The 18,473-nt window shown below is 47.0% G+C and overlaps 3 protein-coding genes across 17 annotated transcripts in view; 1 reads left to right on the top strand and 2 right to left on the bottom strand.

Moving 5' to 3' along the window:
• The window catches only part of TRIP12 (thyroid hormone receptor interactor 12), a 166,769-nt gene extending 165,596 nt beyond the window's left edge, over window positions 1-1,173 (bottom strand). For 11 of the 15 annotated variants that reach the window (XR_010590363.1, XR_010590364.1, XM_008165915.4 and 8 more), the window contains exon 1: window positions 921-1,061. The gene's annotated coding sequence lies outside the window, so the exon portion shown is untranslated. Of the gene's footprint in view, window positions 1-920 lie in introns of all 15 variants that reach the window. The other 4 variants (XM_065556938.1, XM_065556939.1, XM_065556944.1 and 1 more) reach the window with 3 other exon arrangements.
• Window positions 1,174-1,451: 278 nt separating this feature from the next.
• The window catches only part of FBXO36 (F-box protein 36), an 85,871-nt gene continuing 68,849 nt past the window's right edge, over window positions 1,452-18,473 (top strand). Inside the window, exon 1 of the mRNA XM_008165919.4 lies at window positions 1,452-1,577. Within this exon, the coding sequence (XP_008164141.1) occupies window positions 1,482-1,577 (96 nt within the window). The 5' untranslated portion in view covers window positions 1,452-1,481. The remainder of the gene's footprint in view (window positions 1,578-18,473) is intronic.
• LOC135973492 (uncharacterized) lies at window positions 9,855-14,135 on the bottom strand. Its single transcript, XM_065556945.1, has 2 exons — window positions 13,154-14,135; window positions 9,855-12,159 (listed from the first exon to the last, which is right to left on the bottom strand). Exons 1-2 carry the CDS (start codon window positions 13,728-13,730, stop codon window positions 11,684-11,686), a joined length of 1,053 nt encoding a protein of 350 aa, XP_065413017.1. The 5' UTR covers window positions 13,731-14,135; the 3' UTR covers window positions 9,855-11,683.

The following is an 18,473-nucleotide window of genomic DNA, read 5'->3' as shown; positions in this document are numbered from 1 at the left end:
AACGGCAGGACCAAGGGATTACTTACTTCACTGAAAGCAACAAAAAATAAAAATAAAAAGGGGGGGGGGGGAAATCAACTCTCAACCGATGCGGGTGGAAATAATCCTGTAGTGGGTAGTCAGTATTGTACTCGAATCAACACCCTATCCCCCCGCCTAGGAAATATGGACGGCGGCTGATTATTTTGCCTTTTCTTTCTCCGGCTGGGATTTTTGTTGCTATTATAAAAAAGGAAACTCAATAGCTCCTTAAAAAATAAGTATAACTGCAACAGGGAAAGGGGGTTCATATGGAGGGAGACAAATACAAATCGGGTTCAGTAGCGTCAACCCTGACAGTAGCCTTTTGTATTAGCAACTACACAGGCCACAGAGCTAGTCGTAGCTGGTGCGGAGGAGAGTCCCCCACCTTGGGGCTCCGGGCTGTCGGGAACATTGCGTGAGGCAGGGACTGGGGGCAGCTTCTCTCCTCTCCCCTTCCCCGTGAATATTTTGGGGGCGGTGGGGGTGTACTGAAGTCAGCTTCCAGTGGCTGCTTGGCCATTTTGTCAGTTCCATTTCTACCACCTCCACCCCCTCATCCATTCCCCTTCTCCTTCCTCAGTGAGGGCCTCACCACCAGAATCCCATTATTAAACCCAGGGCCCTCGTCGGCCCTTCCACCCGCCCCCCGTAGCATCTCTCCCTCCCCCGATCTTTACGCCTCCCCCCAGGCCCCAGCCCTCACTCTTCCACAAACAATGCCTAGGATGGCGCGTCTCCCCTCCCCCCTGCCCCGGGTAGACGGGGACAGGCAGCTGAGCTCATATCGGGGGTGACACAGCAGGCCTGACCAAGAGAGCCTAGGGCAGTTGAGGGGGCCCAGCACCCCCCCCGTCAGATCCTCAGTGCCCAGGAAAAGGGAAGGGGGTCCCATGTACCTAGTTTGTCCCGATGCGGCCTCCGCAGACGCTCCGTGCCACCCCAACAGCAGCTTCCCTTCCCTTCAATTATCAGCTGAAGCCGCAGCACCGACCAGCGCTTCGTCCGCCTCCGCAGCCGAACCCCTTCCAGTGGCACAGGGGGAGGCTGGGGACTACTTAACCCCCCAATGGGGCCCGCAGCCCCTGCCCGTCCCCCCTGCCTAAATGCGCTCCCCCTGCCCGACTGGCCGACCCCCGCGAAGCCCCTGGACCGGCTGTTTGCTCGTCCTGGTTCCCTGCGCTGGCAGGCGTTTCTTGGCCTAGCGAGCGGTATCCTTCCGCCGGGGTCGTCACCCCTGGGTCCATGCAAGTATTTCCCCTCAGGTCAGCGGGGCTGGAGGGACTGTTTTTACCAACGAAGGGGTGTACGGGACCCTCCTCGCCGCTGGGGCGAAGACCCCGCTGGGCTAGAGCGTTAATATCCACCCGGCCCCTTTAAGAGGGGGCTGGGCTCCCAGTGACCTCTCGTGATGCCCGCCCCTTCCTGGTTGCCATAGTCCCTCTTGCCAGCGTCCCAAAATGGCGTCTCTACTGCAGGAGGACCTGTTCGAGACCCGCGCGCAGGCTCCGGCCCCCAGCAAGGACTTCTACCAGCTGATCGTCACCCGGAAGGAGGTGGGTGAACGAGGGAAGGAGGCCCTGCCCGTGGCCTCCGTCAGCGCCCCCACCCCACTGCCAGCTGCCTACCGGGCTGTTGCTGCTCCGGCTCGCACGCAGATAAGGCAACTCAACGGGCTGTCGGGGTAACGCGAACCCTGGGGAGAGTCTACGGATCTGTCACCGGTCGGGGATCCAGAGGGGGGCCTGGCAAAGGCCATTGACTAGGAGTCTGGTATGCGGGTGGGGAAACACCACCAAAGGTGGGTCCAGAGGGGCAGAGGGCACATAGGATTCTTAAGCGTCACTGAAACGTGCTTGTGAATGTATGGGAAAGCATTGCCTGGTGGAAAACTCACTGACCAAGTATCCAGGGAAGTGGGGATATCATCACTGAATGGGATCTGAGTAGTAGTTCATGTAAAGCATGTGAGGTCTGAGGATCCAATACGCATTGGAAGGTATCCCCAGTAAGGATTCAGGGGTAAAATGGGAAAGTCACCAACTGAGTATGAAAAAGTGTTGCAGAGTGATGATTAAGTAACCTTGAAAACATTTCCCAGTTGCATGAGATACTATGACCTTGACAAAAAATATAGAACGAATTAAGGGACTTTCAAAGACTGTCACAAATAAGTGATCTAGTGATTAGAGAAAACAACACAATGCTGAGAAAAGTCACAATGCTTTTCCTAAGGAAAAGCAAGTTTTAAAGGAGCTGGAATAAACTGAATCTACAGGCAAATCAGTAGCTTTACATTGAACTATCCCGCCAGAAAGGTGAAGTGAATAGCTAGGAAGAATTAATCTGCCTGTTTTGGGACAGGAATCCAATACGTTTTCATAATCTTACGGATAATACATGTCAAGACACTTCTTTGGCAGGTTAGTTAGAATCTTGTTTCTCTGGGAATGTCCAAGGGTGGTCCAGAAAGAGTGTTCAAAATAATTCTGAGTGAGATTTTAAGTGTCTTATTGAAACATACTACAAAATCCTTTATCACAAGAGTAAAACTGATGCCTTAAAACTGCTTTAAAATTAATCTCCAATAAGAGAGCCTCCCCCACAAATGATGGGATTAATTTCCACTTCTTTAAAGATTTACTTCAGTTTTGTTTCATGTTTACCCTAAATTTGACTGGGATTGATCTTGAAAGTGAAGGTATTGCATGGAGAGAGCAGGTGCAAAATATGAATACTGAACTCTGTCTCAAGCTGTGTGTATGAGTTTTAATGTTGTGAGACTTCAGAAATAATATACTAAATGAGATTTTAATGGTCTCATTGAAACACATAGCCAAATTCTTTGTCACAAGAAGGAGATACTTTTTACATGTCATTAAAACTAATCCAAAATGACAAAGATGTCTTCCCTCCAATTAGGTAAGAGTTGGCAGGCCTGTAAAATAAACAAACCAAAATTGAATCTATAACTCCAAAATGAATACAATTCTAAGCTTTGATCTTTATGTCCCACATGGTTTTTCTTTTGATCTCTTCAAAGCTATTAGTTTCCTTCTAAAAGTGGCACTATAGATAATTGTTGGTTTGTTTTTTTTCAACGAATATGAAAGTATACCAGTCAACAGGAGCAACAAAAATAGTTTAAATTTCAAGAGTTTCCATTACAACTTCCTTTTGGACTTGATAGCTTTCTGAAAAATTCTGTTTTGAAGCTGAAATTTCAACATTGGGTGTCTGACTAAGGTGATTTTTAAAAAATGTTCATTACATTCTGCCATTTTTGAAAAAATATATATTGTTGCCCCCTGAGCACTTTGGCAATATTTGGCCCCCTGAGAGTTGTTTCAGTTGGGTGGAGAAATTGATGATGGAATCAGGTATTTCTTTGATGTAATCTGTTTATTTACTAGAAATGTACCAATTCCTGTTTCCCTATACACAGCAAGACACAGTTACTTTGCTCACAATTCCAAGACCCTCTCTAGCCAGCGCTTAGCACAAAAGGCTTTTTCTCAGGGCCATCCTCCAACTCCTTGTTGTGCTGTCTTCTTTTCTGTGTCTGTTTCTGTGGTGTTTGTTAAAGGGAAGCAGTGATACACACCACTCGAGTCCAATCAAACCCTGCCCCCAAGATCACAGAGGGACCTCCTGCCACATGGCTAAAACCTACTCCAGCTTTGGATGTGGCTTTGTTCTGGGCAAAGGCCCCTATTGTTTTATCCATTTATACTATAAAGTAGCTCAATTGTTCTTTACATTTTTCCCCAAATGACGGGCAACTATTAATATCCAGCAGTTTCAATGAGGTTTAACCCAAACCCAACATGGTTTTAGTAAAGGGAAGTCATGCCTCACCAATCTACTAGAATTCTTTGAGGGGATCAACAACCATGTGGACCAAGGGGATCCAGTGGATATAGTATACTTAGATTTTCAGAAAGCCTTTGACAAGGTCCCTCACCAAAGGCTCTTATGCAAAGTAAGCTGCCACAGGATAAGAGGAAAGGTGCTCTCATGGATTGGTAACTGGTTAAAAGATAGGAAACAAAGGTTTGGTATAAATGGTCAGTTCTCAGAATGGAGAGAGGTAAATAGTGGTGTCCTGCAGGGGTCTGTTCTGGGACCAGTCCTATTCAACATATTCATAAATGATCTGGAAAAAGGGGTAAACAGTGAGGTGGCAAAATGTGCAGATGATACACAATTACTAAAGATAGTTAAGACCCAGGCAGACTGCGAAGAGCTACAAAAGGATTTCTCAAAACTGGATGACTGGGCAACAAAATAGCAGATGAAATTCAATGTTGATAAATGCAAAGTAATGCACATTGGAAAGCATAATCCCAACTATACATATAAAATGATGGGATCTAAATTAGCTGTTACCACTCAAGAAAGAGATCTTGGAGTCATTGTGGATAGTTCTTTGAAAACATTCACTCAATGTGCAGCAGCAGTCAAAAAAGCGAACAGAATGCTGGGAATAATTAAGAAAGGGATAGATAATAGCACAGAAAATATCATGTTGCCTCTATATAAATCCATGGTACGCCCACATTTTGAATACTGTGTGCAGATGTGGTCACCCCATCTCAAAAAAGACATTGGAATTGGAAAAGGTTCAGAAAAGGGCAACAAAAATTATTAGGGTATGGAACGGCTTCCATATGAGGAGAGATTAATACGACTGGGGGTTTTCGGCTTGGAAAAGAGATGGCTAAGGGGAGATATGATTGAAGTGTATCAAATCATGACTGGTGTAGAGAAAGTAGATCAGGAAGTGCTGTTTACTACTTCTCATAACACAAGAACTAGGGTCACCAAATGAAATTAATAGGCATCAGTTTAAAACAAATAAAAGGAAGTATTTCTTCACACAACGCACAGTCAACCTGTGGAACTCCTTGCCAGAGGATGTTGTGAAGGCCAGACCATAACAGGATTCAAAAAAGAACTAGATAAATTCATGGAGGATAGGTCCATCAATGGCTATTAGCCAGGATGGGCAGGAATGGTGTCCCTAGCCTCTGTTTGCCAGAAGCTGGGAATGAGCGACAGGGGATGGATCATTTGATGATTACCTGTTCTGTTCATTGCCTCTGGGGCACCTGGCACTGGCCACTGTCAGAATACAGGATACCAGGCTAGATGGACCTTTGGTCTGACCCAGTAGGGCCATTCTTATATTCTTACGACAATATTGATATAATAGGCATCACAGGTCTGGTCTACACTACAGGGGTCGAATTTAGCCGAGTTAGGTCAATTTAAAAATGAATGCGTCCACACAACCAACCCTGTTCCATCGACCTAAAGGGCTCTTAAAATAGACTTTTGTACTTCTCCCCAGCAAGGGGAGTAGCGCTAAAATCGACTTTGCTGGGTCGAATTTGGGGTAGTGCGGATGCAAATCGACAGTATTGGCCTCCGGGAGCTATCCCAGAGTGCTCCATTGTGACCGCTCTGGACAGCACTTTGAACTCCGATGCACTAGCCAGGTACACAGGAAAAGCCCCGGGGAACTTTTGAATTTCATTTCCTGTTTGGTCAGCGTGGCGAACTCAGCAGCACAGGTGACCATGCAGTCCCACCAGAATTGTAGAGAATAGAATGTTTCTACGTTCCCCCATCATCTTCGTCCTTGAGGTTGTCGCAGATTAGAAGGTGAAAAAAACGCACTTGCAATGATATGTTTTCCGAGTTCATGCAGTCCTCCTGCACTGATGGGGAACAGCTTAATGCATGGAGGCATTCAGTGGCAGAGGCCAGGAAAGAATTAAGTGAGCGCGAAGAGCGGAGGCAGGATGCTATGCTGAGGCTAATGGGGGAGCAAATGGACATGATGAAGTGTCTGTTGGAACTGCAGGAAAGCCAACAAGAGCACAGACCCCCATTGCATCCACTGTATAACCGCCTACCCTCCTCCTCATATTCCATAGCCTCCTCACCCAGACGCCCAAGAATGCTGGGGAGGAGGGCTCCGGGCACCCAGCCACTCCACTGCAGAGGATGGCCCAAGCAACAGAAGCCTGTCATTCAAACAGTTTGATTTTTAGTGTGGCTACAATAAGCAATGTGGCCTTGTCCTTTCCTTCTCCCCCACACACCCAGGCTACCTTATCCATTATCTCTCTTTTTTTTTAATTAATAAAGAAAGAATGCATTGTTTCAAAATAATAGTTATTTTATTTTGAAGGGGGAGGGTGGTTGGCTTACAGGGAATTAAAATCAACAAAGGGGGCGGGTTTGCATCAAGGAGAAACACACACAACTGTCACACCGAAGCCTGGCCAGTCATGAAACTGGTTTTCAAAGCTTCTCTGATGCGCAACAGGACTTGCTGTGCTCTTCTAATGCCCTGGTATCTGGCGCGAAATGATTGTCTGCCGTTGCTTTCACGGAGGGAGGGGCGACTGACAACATATACCCAAAACCACCCGCAACAATGTTTTAGCCCCATCAGGCATTGGGAGCTTAACCCAGAATTCCAATGGGCGGCGGAGACTGCGGGAACTGTGGGATAGCTACCCACAGTGCACCGCTCCCTAAGTCGATGCTAGCCACGGTAGTGAGGATGCACTCCGCTGACTTAATGCGCTTAGTGTGGACATACACAATCGACTGTATAAAAATCGACTTCTATAAAATCAACCTAATTTCGTAGTGTAGACATACCCACAGAAACTTGGTGGAACAATGATAAATCAATGGGACGCAGTAATACCAGGGTACAAAATAGATAAGAGTGACAGAATAGGTTGTGCTGGTGGGGGTAGGAGGGAGGAGTGGCACTATATGTGCACTATATGTGAAAAGCATAGAGCCAAATATAGTAAAAATCTTAAATGACTCAAACTGTACCATAAAATCTCTATGGATAGAAATTGCATGCTTAACTAATAAAAGTATAGAAGTAGGAATATACTGAGTACCTGACCGTGACGGAGATTGTGAAATGCTCAGGGAGACTAGAGAGGCTATAAAAATAGAAAACTCAGTAATAATGGAGGGTTCCAACTATCCCCATACTGACTGGGTACATATCACCTCAGGACAGGATGCAGAGATAAAGTTTCTAGACAAAATTAATGACTGCTTCTTGGAGTAGCTAATCCTGGAACCTACAAGGGGAGAGACAATTCTTGATTTTGCCCTAAGTGGAGCATAGGATCTGGTCCCAGAGGTGAATATAGTTGAACTGCTTGGTAATTGTGGTGATAATGTAATTTAATTTAACATACTTGCAGGGGGAGAAAATACTAAAGAAGTCCAGCACAGTAGCATTTAACTTCAGAAGGGGGGCTACACAAAAATGAGGACACTAGTTAAAGGGAAATTAAAAGCAGCAGTCACAGGAATGAAATGCCTGCAGGCTGCATGGAAACTATTTAAAAACACCATAATAAGGGCTCAAACTAAATGTATACCCCCCAAATTAAAAAAAAAAAAATAAGAGGACCAAAAAGTGCCATCATGGCTAAACAAGAGAGTAAAAGAGGTGGTTAGAGGGGAAAAAAACGTCTTTTAAAAATTGGGAATCAAATCTCACTGAGGAAAATAGAAAGGTGCATAAACTCTGGCAAGTCACATGTAAAAGTATAATTTGGCAGGCCAAAAAAGAATTTGAAGATAAACTAGCAAAAGACACAAAAACTAAGAAAAATGTTGCAAAAAAAAATATTTAAGTACACAGATGCAGGAAGCCTGCCAAACAATCAGTGGGGCTAGGGTGATTAAGAAGCACTCAAAGAAGACACGGTTGTTGTGGAAAAGCTAAATAAACTCTTTGCATCGATCTTCACTGCAGAGGACGTGAGGGAGATTCCCACACCTGAGCCTTTCTTTTTAGGTAACAAATCAGAGGAACTGTCCCAGAGTGAGGTGTCAATAGAGGAGGTTTTGGAACAAACTGATAAATTAAACAGTAATAAATCACCAGGACTAGATGGCATTCACCCCAGAGTTTTGAAGGAACTCAAATGTGAAATAGGTTATGTACCACATTTAGCAATTCTACTATCACTTAACTTAGCCTCTGTACCAGAAGACTCTTTAGCATATGTGCAATGTGCCTCAGGTGGCACGTGACCAGGATTTTTCACTGAATTTGGTCTGCTGGTTCGATGATTAGCTTCCCTGGCTTGGGCTAGATATTGACGGGGAGTGCAACATGAACGCTGATCCATGCCCCACACCAGATGACTGGAGAGTACCTAATGCAATGCCAATTTTTTAAAAAGGCTCCAGAGGCAATCCTGGCAATTACAGGCTTGTAAACCTAACTTTAGTACCAGGCAAATTGGTTGAAACTAGGGCTGTCGATTAATCAAAGTTAACTCATGCGATTAACTCAAAAATATTAATTGCGATAAAAAAATTAATCACGATTAATCGCACTGTTTAAACAATAGAATACCAATTGAAATTGATTAAATATTTTGGATGTTTTTCTACATTTTCAAATATATTGATTTCTATTACAACACAAAATACAAAGTGTACAGTGCTCACTTTATATTATTATTTTTATTACAAATATTTGCACTGTAAAAATGATAAACAAAAGAAATAGTATTTTTCAGTTCACCTCATACAAGTACTGTAGTGCAATCTCTTTATCATGAAAGTGTAATTTACAAATGTAGATTTTTTTTTGTTACATAACTGCACTCAAAAACAAAACAATGTAAAACTTTAGAGCCTACAAGTCCACTCAGTCCTACTTCTTGTTCAGCCAATGGCTAAGACAAACAAGTTTGTTTACATTTACAGGAGATACTGCTGCCTCCTTCTTATTTACAATGTCACCTGAAAGTGAGAACAGGCGTTCGCATGGCACTTTTGTAGTCGGCATTGCAAGGTATTTACGTGCCAGATATGCTAAACATTCGTATGCCCCTTCATGCTTCAGCCACCATTCCAGAGGACATACTTCCATGCTGATGATGCTTGTTAAAAAAATAATGCGTTAATTAAATTTGTGACTCAACTCCTTCAGGGAGAATTGTATGTCTCCTGTTCACATTCAGCCATATATTTCATGTTATAACAGTCTTGGATGATGACCCAGCACATGTTCATTTTAAGAACACTTTCACAGTAGATTTGACAAAACGCAAAGAAGGTACCAATGTAAGATGTCTAAAAATAGCTACAGCACTCGATCCAAGGTTTAAGAATCTGAAGTGCCTTCCAAAATCTGAGAGGGATGAGGTAAGGAGCATGCTCTTTCTTAAAAGAGCAACACTCAGGCCTTGTCTACACTACGCGAGTAGTTCGATTTTACTTGCATCAAATTTTTGGAATCGATATTGCAAAGTCGAACGTGTGTGTCCACACTAAGGACAGTAATTCGACTTTGTGCGTCCACACTAACGGTGAAAGCGTCGACATTCGAAGCGGTGCGCTGTGGTCAGCTGTCCCACAGTTCCCGCAGTCCCCTTTGCCCATTGGAATTCTGGGTGTAGCCGGCAATGCCTTCTGGGTAACAAAATGTGTTGAGGGTGCTTTTGGGTAACTGTCGTCATCCATCCATCACTCCTGCCCTCCCTCCCTGAAAGCGCCGGCGGGAAATCAGTTCGCGCACTTTTCCAGTCATTGACAGCGCGGACGCCACAGCACTGCGAGCATGGAGCACGCTGCGACCATCGCTGCAGTTGTGGCCGCTCTCAACGCCTCGCAGCTTATCATACAGGTTTCCCTGAGGCAGATGCAGAAAAGTCAGGCGAGGAGGCTACGGCACCGCGGTGATGTCCTGAAGTCTGAGAGTAGCACAGACCTCTCAGAAAGCAGGGGACCCAGCGCCGAGGACATCACGGTGGCAATGGGTCATGTTGATGCCGTGGAACGGTGATTCTGGGCACGGGAAACAAGCACTGAGTGGTGGGACCGCATAGTGCTGCAGGTCTGGGATAAATCCCAGTGGCTGCGAAACTTTCGCATGCGGAAGGGAACTTTCCTGGAACTTTGAGTTGCTGTCCCCTGCCCTGAAGCGCAGTGACACCCGGTTGCGAGCTGCACTGAGTGTACAGAAGCGAGTGGCCATAGCCCTCTGGAAGCTTGCAATGCCAGACAGCTACCGGTCAGTCGCGAACCAGTTTGGGGTGGGCAAATCTACCGTGGGGGTTGTTGTGATGCAAGTAGTGAAGGCAATCGTTGATGTACTGCTGCCAAAGGTAGTGACCCTGGGAAACGTGGAGGCGATCATAGATGGCTTCGCAGCGATGGGATTCCCAAACTGCGGTGGGGCCATAGATGGAACTCACATCCCTATCCTGGCACCGGACCACCAGGCCACCCAGTACATTAACCGAAAGGGATACTTTTCCATGGTGCTGCAAGCTCTGGTGGACCACAGGGGACATTTTACCAACATCTACGTGGGATGGCCGGGCAAGGTTCATGACGCTCGTGTTTTCAGGAACTCTGGTCTGTTTAGACGGCTGCAACAAGGTATTTACTTCCTGGACCACAAAATAACTGTTGGGGATGTGGAGATGCCTATAGTCCTCCTCGGGGACCCAGCCTACCCGCTAATGCCCTGGCTCATGAAGCCCTATACTGGCGCCCTGGACACTGAAAAAGAACTCTTCAACTACCGGCTGAGCAAGTGCAGAATGGTGGTGGAGTGTGCTTTTGGCCGTCTCAAGGGGAGATGGAGAAGCTTACTGACTCGCTGTGATCTCAGCGAAACCAATATCCCCATTGTTATAGCAGCTTGCTGTGTGCTCCACAATCTCTGTGAGAGCAAGGGGGAGACCATTATGGCGGGGTGGGAGGTTGAGGAAAATAGCCTGGCTGGTGATTACTCACAGCCAGACAGCCGGGCGATTAGAAGAGACCAGCGGGAAGCGCTGTGCATCCGGGAGGCTTTGAAAGCAAAGTTCCTGAGTGAGCAGGGTAACCTGTGACTTTAAAGTTTGTGTACTGAGAAGCTAAACCTGTCCCCGTTTCTTTACCGAGTTAATGTTGACTATCCTATCCAGTTACATACCCCCTTCACCCTCCTTCCAACACACGTTTCGAAATAAAAATAGTTCTACTTTGTTAAAGCACACCGTTTTCTTTAATACTGTTTTCGCGGGAATTTTTTAAAACTGGGACGCAGACTGTGGTGCGGAGCGGGTGTAGTGTAGTGACGCGAATGCAGCTTCTAAACTCAAGGATTGACAGGCTCCGCTGCGGTGGGATGGTTGTTTCAACGGAGCCTGTCACCCCTCCTGATCGGGACTGTGTGTAAGGGGGGTCTATGTGACTTTGTGGCAGGGGGAGGACGGTTACAGATCCCCTGCTGTGTGGCTCTGTGATCCTGCCTAAGGACCGCCGCTTAAGATCTGTAACTGCCCTCCCCCGCCACAAAGTCACAGAGCAACCCACCCCCCACCACATAACATGAAAACAACCTCCCAGACTAACCAGGGTAACTAGTCACTGCATCACTGCACTGTGTATGTGCCCTGCTGCTGTGCCTGTCCCCGACTATGTACCCTGCCAAAGGTGACTGTCCTGTCCAATTACCAACCCCCTTTCCCCTCCTCCTCCAAAAGAACATGATTGAAACAGTAGTTAACAGAAACGTATTTTTTATTATCAACTACACATGGCACTGGGAGGTGAAACTTGGACGGGGGCTTGTGTCAGGCGGGAAGGAAAGAACTTTTCAAATTTTGGGGAATGAAAGCCTTCTGCTACTAGAGCTCTCTGCAGGGGTGGAGTGAGAGTTAGCAGGGACTCTGCCGCCTCTCCTTCTTTGCACTTTGGGTGAGGTGGGTATGGGACTTGGTGGCGGGGGAGGGCGGTTAGAGATGGACTGCAGCGGGGCTCTGTCCTCCTGCCTCCGTTCCTGCAGAACATCCACAAGGCGCCGGAGCGTGTCTGTTTGCTCCCTCAGTAGTCCAAGCAGCGTTTGAGTCGCCTGCTGGTCTTCCTGCCACCACCTCTCCTCCCGATCCATGTTTGCTTGGTGCATTCGGGTCAAGTTCTCCCGCCACTGGGTCTGCTGTGCTGCCTGGGCTTGGGAACAGGCCATAAGTTCAGAGAACATGTCCTCCCGTGTCCTCTTCTTCCTACGCCTAATCCGCGCTAGCCTCTGGGAGTGTGATGCCAGGCTAGGTTGTGAGACAGTCGCAGATGGGGCTGTGGAAATAGGAAAAAGGGAGTGAATTCCTCAGAAAGATAAATGTAGTTGTGAACAAAGAACATAGTCTTTCTCTGTGAACAAGACCATGCACAGCACCTATCACATGCGCACTCAGCACAAGGTCGAATTCTCGGCCTTCGCATTCAGTGCCTGGGGTCTTGCACAGCACATTTGAGAAGCGGGGCAGCACAACGGAATTTCTGTTGCAGGCAGACATGGTAAGCCGTACACTTGTGGCAGTTTAAAACTTTTATATTACCACTGGCCTCATTTCACATTTAAAGCAATGTCAGTTCCTGCTGCCAGCAATCCGGCAAGCGGGAACTCTGCCCCTGTCCCACCCCCTCGCGGCTGTCCCCGGGAACGATCCCTTTCGGCTGCCCCTCTCCCGCCTCCACCACGTGGCTACAAACCAGCGGTTACAGTTCTGTAAAGGAACGGGCAAGCAGTCCCAACACTAACATTCCCCTACCTAATTCAAAGCAGGTCACCATGGGCGACATCACCCTGATGAGGATCTCTGAGAGCGAGAGAGAGAGAATGCTCCGGGAAAGCCTCCAAAGACCAGGGCCGTATGCCGCCCTGCTGTGCAGAGCAATGATTCCCGAGTACTTGATAGTCTCGTGGCGCGGCAACGTGTCGTACTTCGGAGGACCCAATAAGGCCACTCTCCCCAGGAACCTCATGCAACGGCTTTCAAATTACCTCCAGGAGAGCTTCATCGAGATGTCCCAGGAGGATTACTGCTCTATCCCCGGACATATAGACCGCATTTTACTGTAGCTGCAGTAGCAGGGAATAAACAGTAGAGCGGCTTGTGCAGGACAATCACTGAAAACCGGACATTGCTAGATTTTTTTTCAAAACTTGCACTGCCCATGACTAAACCGTTAAGCGCCTAGGGCACACTAATCATGAACAACCCATTCTTTTAATTGTTAATATTCCTGTTTTGTTAAAAATAAATGTTTAGATGTTTACAACACTTACTGGCTGATCCTTCCCCAGATTCTGTGTCCGGGGTAACGGCTGGGGACGCTTCGTAGGGGATCTCTGTAAGGGTGATGAAGAGATCCTGGCTGTCGGGGAAATCAGCGTTGTGAGCGCTGCCGACTGCCTCGCCCTCCTCATCTCCTTCCTCATCTTCCCCGTCCCCTAACATGTCCGAGGAACCGGCCGTGGACACTATCCCATCCTCAGAGTCCACGGTCACTGGTGGGGTAGTGGTGGCGGCCGCACCGAGGATGGAAAGCAGTGCCTCGTAGAAACAGGATGTCTGGGGATGGGATCCGGAGCGTCCGTTTGCCTCTTTGGTCTTCTGGTAGCCTTGTCTCAGCTCCTTGATTTTCACGCGGCACTGCGTTGCATCCCGGCTGTATCCTCTCTCTGACATGTCTTTAGAGATCTTCTCGTAGATCTTTGCATTCCTTCTTTTGGATCGCAGCTCGGAAAGCACGGACTCATCGCCCCACACAGCGATGAGATCCAAGACTTCCCGATCAGTCCATGCTGGGGCCCTCTTTCTATTCACAGACTGCACGGCCATCACTGCTGGAGAGCTCTGCATCGTTGCCAGTGCTGCTGTGCTCGCCACGATGTCCAGACAGGAAATGAGATTCAAACTGGCCAGACAGGAAAAGGAATTCAAATTCAAATTTTCCCGGGGCTTTTCCTGTGTGGCTGGTCAGAGCATCCGAGCTCGCACTGCTGTCCAGAGCGTCAACAGAGTGGTGCACTGTGGGATAGCTCCCGGAGCTATTAGCGTCAATTTCCATCCACACCTAGCCTAATTCGACATGGCCATGTCGAATTTAGCGCTACTCCCCTCGTCGGGGAGGAGTACAGAAGTCGAATTAAAGAGACCTCTATGTCGAACTAAATAGCATCGCAGTGTGGACGGGTGCAGGGTTAATTCGATGTAACGGCGCTAACTTCGACATAAACGCCTAGTATAGACCAGGCCTCAGATGCAGAAACTACAGAACCCAACACCAAAAAAGAAAATCAACCTTCTGCTGGTGCCATCTGACTCAGATAATGAAAATGAACATGCATTGGTCCGCTGTGCTTTGGATCATTATCGAGCAGAACCCGTCATCAGCATGGACGCATGTCTTCTGGAATTGTGGTTGAAGCATGAAGGGACATATGAATCTTTAGTGCATCTGGCACGTAAATATCTTGCAACGCCGGCTACAACAGTGCCATGAGAATGCCTGTTCTCACTTTCAGGTGACATTGTAAATGAGATGCTGGCAGCATTCTCCTGCAAATTGTAACCAAACTTGTTTGTCTGAGTGATGGGTGAAAGTAGGAATGAGTGGACTTGTAGGTGCTCAAGTTTTATATTGTTTTGTTTTTGAATGCAGGTTTTTTTGTACATAATTCTACATTTGTAAGTTCAACTTTCATGATTAAGAGATTGCACTACAGTACTTGTATTAGGTGAATTGAAAAATACTATTTCTTTTGTTTTTTACAGTTCAAATATTTGTAAAAAAAATAAATATTAGGTGAGCACTGTACACTTTGTATTCTGTGTTGTAATTTAAATCAATATTTGAAAATGTAGAAAACATCCAAAAATTTTAATAAATGGTATTCTATTATTGTTTAGCAGCGTGATTAATTGCGATTAATTTTTTTAATCACTTGACAGCCGTAGCTGAAACTATAGTGAAGAACAGAAATATCAGACACATAGAGGAACACGCTATATTGAGGAAGAGTTAATATGGCTTTTGTAAAGGGAAATAGTACCTCAACAATCTGTTAGAATTCTTTGAGAGTGTCAACAGCATATGAACAAGGCTGATCCAGTGGATATAGTGTACTTGAATTTTCAGAAAGCCTTTGACAAGGTCTGACACCAAAGGCTACTAAGCAAAATAAGGAGTCATGATAAGAGGAAAGGTCCTCTCATGGGTCAGTAGCTGGTTAAAAGACAGGAATCAAAGGGTAGGAATAGATGATCAGTTTTCACAATGGAGAGAAGTAAATAGCGGGGTCCATGGATCTGTACTGGGACCAGTGCTGTTCAACATATTCAGAAATGATCTGGAAAAAAGGCGAGGTGGCGAAGTTTGCAGATGATACAAAATTAATCAAGATAGTTAAGGCCAAAGCAGACTGCAATGAGTTACAAAGGGATCTCACAAAAATGGGTCACTGGGCAGATGAAACTCAGTGTTAATAAGTACAAAGTAAGGCACACTGGAAAACATAATCCCAATTGTACATACACAATTATGGGGTCTAAATTAGCTGTTACGACTCAAGAAAGATCTTGAAGTCATCATGGATTGTTCTTTGAAAACATCCACTTAATGTGCAGTGGCAGTCAAAAAAGCTAATAGAATGTTAGGAACCATGAGAAAAAGGATAAATAATAAGACTGTAAATATCAGAATGTCACTATATAAATCCACGGTACAACCACACCTTTAATACTGCATGCAATTCTGGTCACCCCATCTCAAAAAAAGATACATTAGATTTGGAAATGGTACAGAGAAGGGCAACAAAAATGATTAGGGATACGGAACAGCTTCCATATGAGTAGCGATTAAAAAGACGAACTGTTCAGCTTAGAAAATAGATGACTAAGGGGGGGATCTGATCTATGCAGGGCCGGCTCTAGGCACCAGGCACCCAAGCACATGCTTGGGGCGGCACCTGGTAAGGGGCGGCGGGGGGAGCGCAGCGCGGCATTCCGTGGGGGGGGGGCGCTCCGGCAGCGTGGCGCGGCGCTGGGGGGGGGGGGGGGCGGGCTCCGGTTGCGCGGGGCTCGGCGAGGGGGCGGCGTGGGCGCAGCGCTGGAAGGGGGTTCCGGCGGTGCTCGGTGGCGGGCTCCAGCAGCGCGGCACTGGAGGGGGGTTCCGGCGGCGCTTGGCAGGGGGCGGGGGCGGGCTCCGGCGCCGGGGGGCGTCGCGGGGCTTGGCGCTCGGGGGGGGGTTCCGGCGGCACTCGGCGCAGGGGGGGGGCGGGCTCCGGTTGCGCGGGGCTCAGCGAGGGGGCGGCACGGGCGCGGCGCTGGAAGGGGGTTCCGGCGGGGGGCGGGCTCCGGCAGCGCGGGGCTCGGCGCTCGGGGGGGGGGTGCGGCGCGGGCGCGGCGCTGGAGGGGGGTTCCGGCGGCGCTTGGCAGGGGGCGGGCTCCGGCACTGGGGGGCATCGCGGGGCTCGGCGCTCGGGGGGGGGGGGTGTCCAGCGGCACTCGGTGCAGGGGGGGGTAGGCTCCGGCTCGCGGCGCTCGGCGGGGGGGGCGGCGCTCTGGGGGGGGGTTCCGGCGGCGCTCAGCGGGGGGGTGGCGCGGCGCTCGGCTGGGGGGGGCGGCGCGGCCCGGCGCTCGGCGGGGGGCTTGGGGGTCGGCACTTTTTTTTGCTGCTTGGGGCAGCAAAAAAGCTAGAGCCGGCCCTGGATCTATGTCTATAAAATCATGAATGGTGTAGAGAAAGTGAATAAAGAAGTGTTATTTACCCCTTTATATAACACAAGAACCAGGGGTCACCCAATGAAATGAATAGGCAGCAGGTTTAAAACAATCATAAGGAAGTATTTCAAACAATGCACAATCAATCTCGTTGCCTGGGATTGTTGTGAAAGTCAAAAGTATAACTGGGTTCAAAAAAGAATTACATAAATTCATGGCTAATAGGTTCATCAATGGCTATTAGCCAAGATAGTCAGGGACGCAAACCCATGCTCTGGGTGTCCCTAAACCTCTCTCTGCCAAAATCTGGAAGTGGACGATGAGCTGGATCACTTGATAATTGCCCTGTTCTGTACATTCCCGCTGAAGCATCTGGCACCAGCCACTGTCAGAAGACAGGATACTGGGCTAGATGGACCACTGGTCTGTCCCAGTGTGGCCATTCTTAAGAGTGCTTTGCATTGTTGTGGAGGAAGGGGCAGGATTATTTGCCTCTAAGAGCCAGGTTTAAATAACATAGTGGTAAAAATCAGATCTGGCCAAAGAAGCCTTGTCTACGTTAGGACTTCTTCTGGAACTGATGGTAGCATGGGTTGGAAATTTTTAGTAAAATTCCCTAGTGTAGACAAGGGCATATCTTTTGTCTCTCTTAGTTTTATCCTCAAAACTGTTCTCTGGAATGGGGGATTGATTCACGCTTTCCCTCCCACGCACCCCACACTTTGCATGTTCTGCAATTCTTGCATATTCTGTTGGTAAGTAGGATCAAACTTCTGGTTAGTGATTTGTCTAGCATTGATTACAAACTATGATAGAGTTAACATCTGTTGGTATGGCGGGTGGCAGCAAAGTATATAATAGTCACATTAAAGGAACATAATTGGAAATAGAAAAACTTAGAAGTTCCAGGAATAAAATTTTATTGTTGTATTGGGATAATAGGCTATGAAGAAAAAGTAGGATTTGAAAAGGTTCTGGGAGCTTATTCCAGATGGTAGGGATAGTGTGGTGAGACACAGAGCAAGGACGAACAGGAGTCTGGTGCTTAAGTCCCTTAGGGAATCGCCTGATGACTAGAAAATGAGGATGGTAACACTAGGAATGTAACCAGAGAATGATCTACTCAACATGTAATTAATAATACACCTGTCACCCACAACATTAGCAAATGTTTGACTAGGCATGGGATTGCTTCATGTTGGTAAAATGTTTAACCACTTAGCCATAAAAGTAATATATAGTACTTATGGAACAACTTTTATGTTTTACCAAATATTCCCATACAATTTCCCTGTATAACTGCATGCTAGCAAAGACATACCTGCACATCTACATGTGCAGTAGGAGATCAATGCCCAGATTTTTTTAAACAAATAAACAGATTCAGAACTGTCACGTTGGACAAATAGCTAGTGTGTGTAACCAAGTGCTCTTATTGCTGTTGCTGTTCTCCTTCCTCCTTACCTTCTATTGTTTGTTACCAATTTATTGTGTTTTAAATTAGGTCCAATCTTGCAATAAATTCTGAGTGCAGTGTTGTTAACTTTTGTAATTTTATTGCAAGTCTTGCAATATTTGGTGTGGGGTTTTTTTAAATGCCAGCTCTTATAGTCATGTGATTACATGAGAATTTCAGTTTTCATTTTATAAAAAAGTAATTTTCTGCTCCTCATAGTTGGTGAGGAAACCTTGACTTGTGATAAAACCACAAGAGTAGGCATTACCGTTAACCTGTTGTGAGTCAGTTATACACCTATCCTATCTCATAGAGCTGGAAGGGAGCTTGAAAGGTCATCAAGTCCAGTCCCCCGCTTTCACATCAGGACCAAGTACTGTCCCTGATAGATTTTTGCCCCAGATCCCTAAATGGCCCCCTCAAGG

The sequence above is a fragment of the Chrysemys picta genome, chromosome 9 (assembly GCF_011386835.1).
Source record: "Chrysemys picta bellii isolate R12L10 chromosome 9, ASM1138683v2, whole genome shotgun sequence".
Classification (NCBI taxonomy): domain Eukaryota; kingdom Metazoa; phylum Chordata; order Testudines; family Emydidae; genus Chrysemys; species Chrysemys picta.
This window is presented reverse-complemented; position numbering and strand designations above follow the sequence as displayed.

Bases quoted from the DNA above. Each gene is read 5' to 3' on its own strand.
- LOC135973492 (XM_065556945.1), bottom strand. From the start codon at position 13,730: ATGCAGAGCTCTCCAGCAGTGATGGCCGTGCAGTCTGTGAATAGAAAG. The intron at 12,160-13,153 runs GTAAGTGTTGTA...CTATTTCCACAG, and splicing joins ATCTGGGGAAGGATCAGCCA to CCCCATCTGCGACTGTCTCA.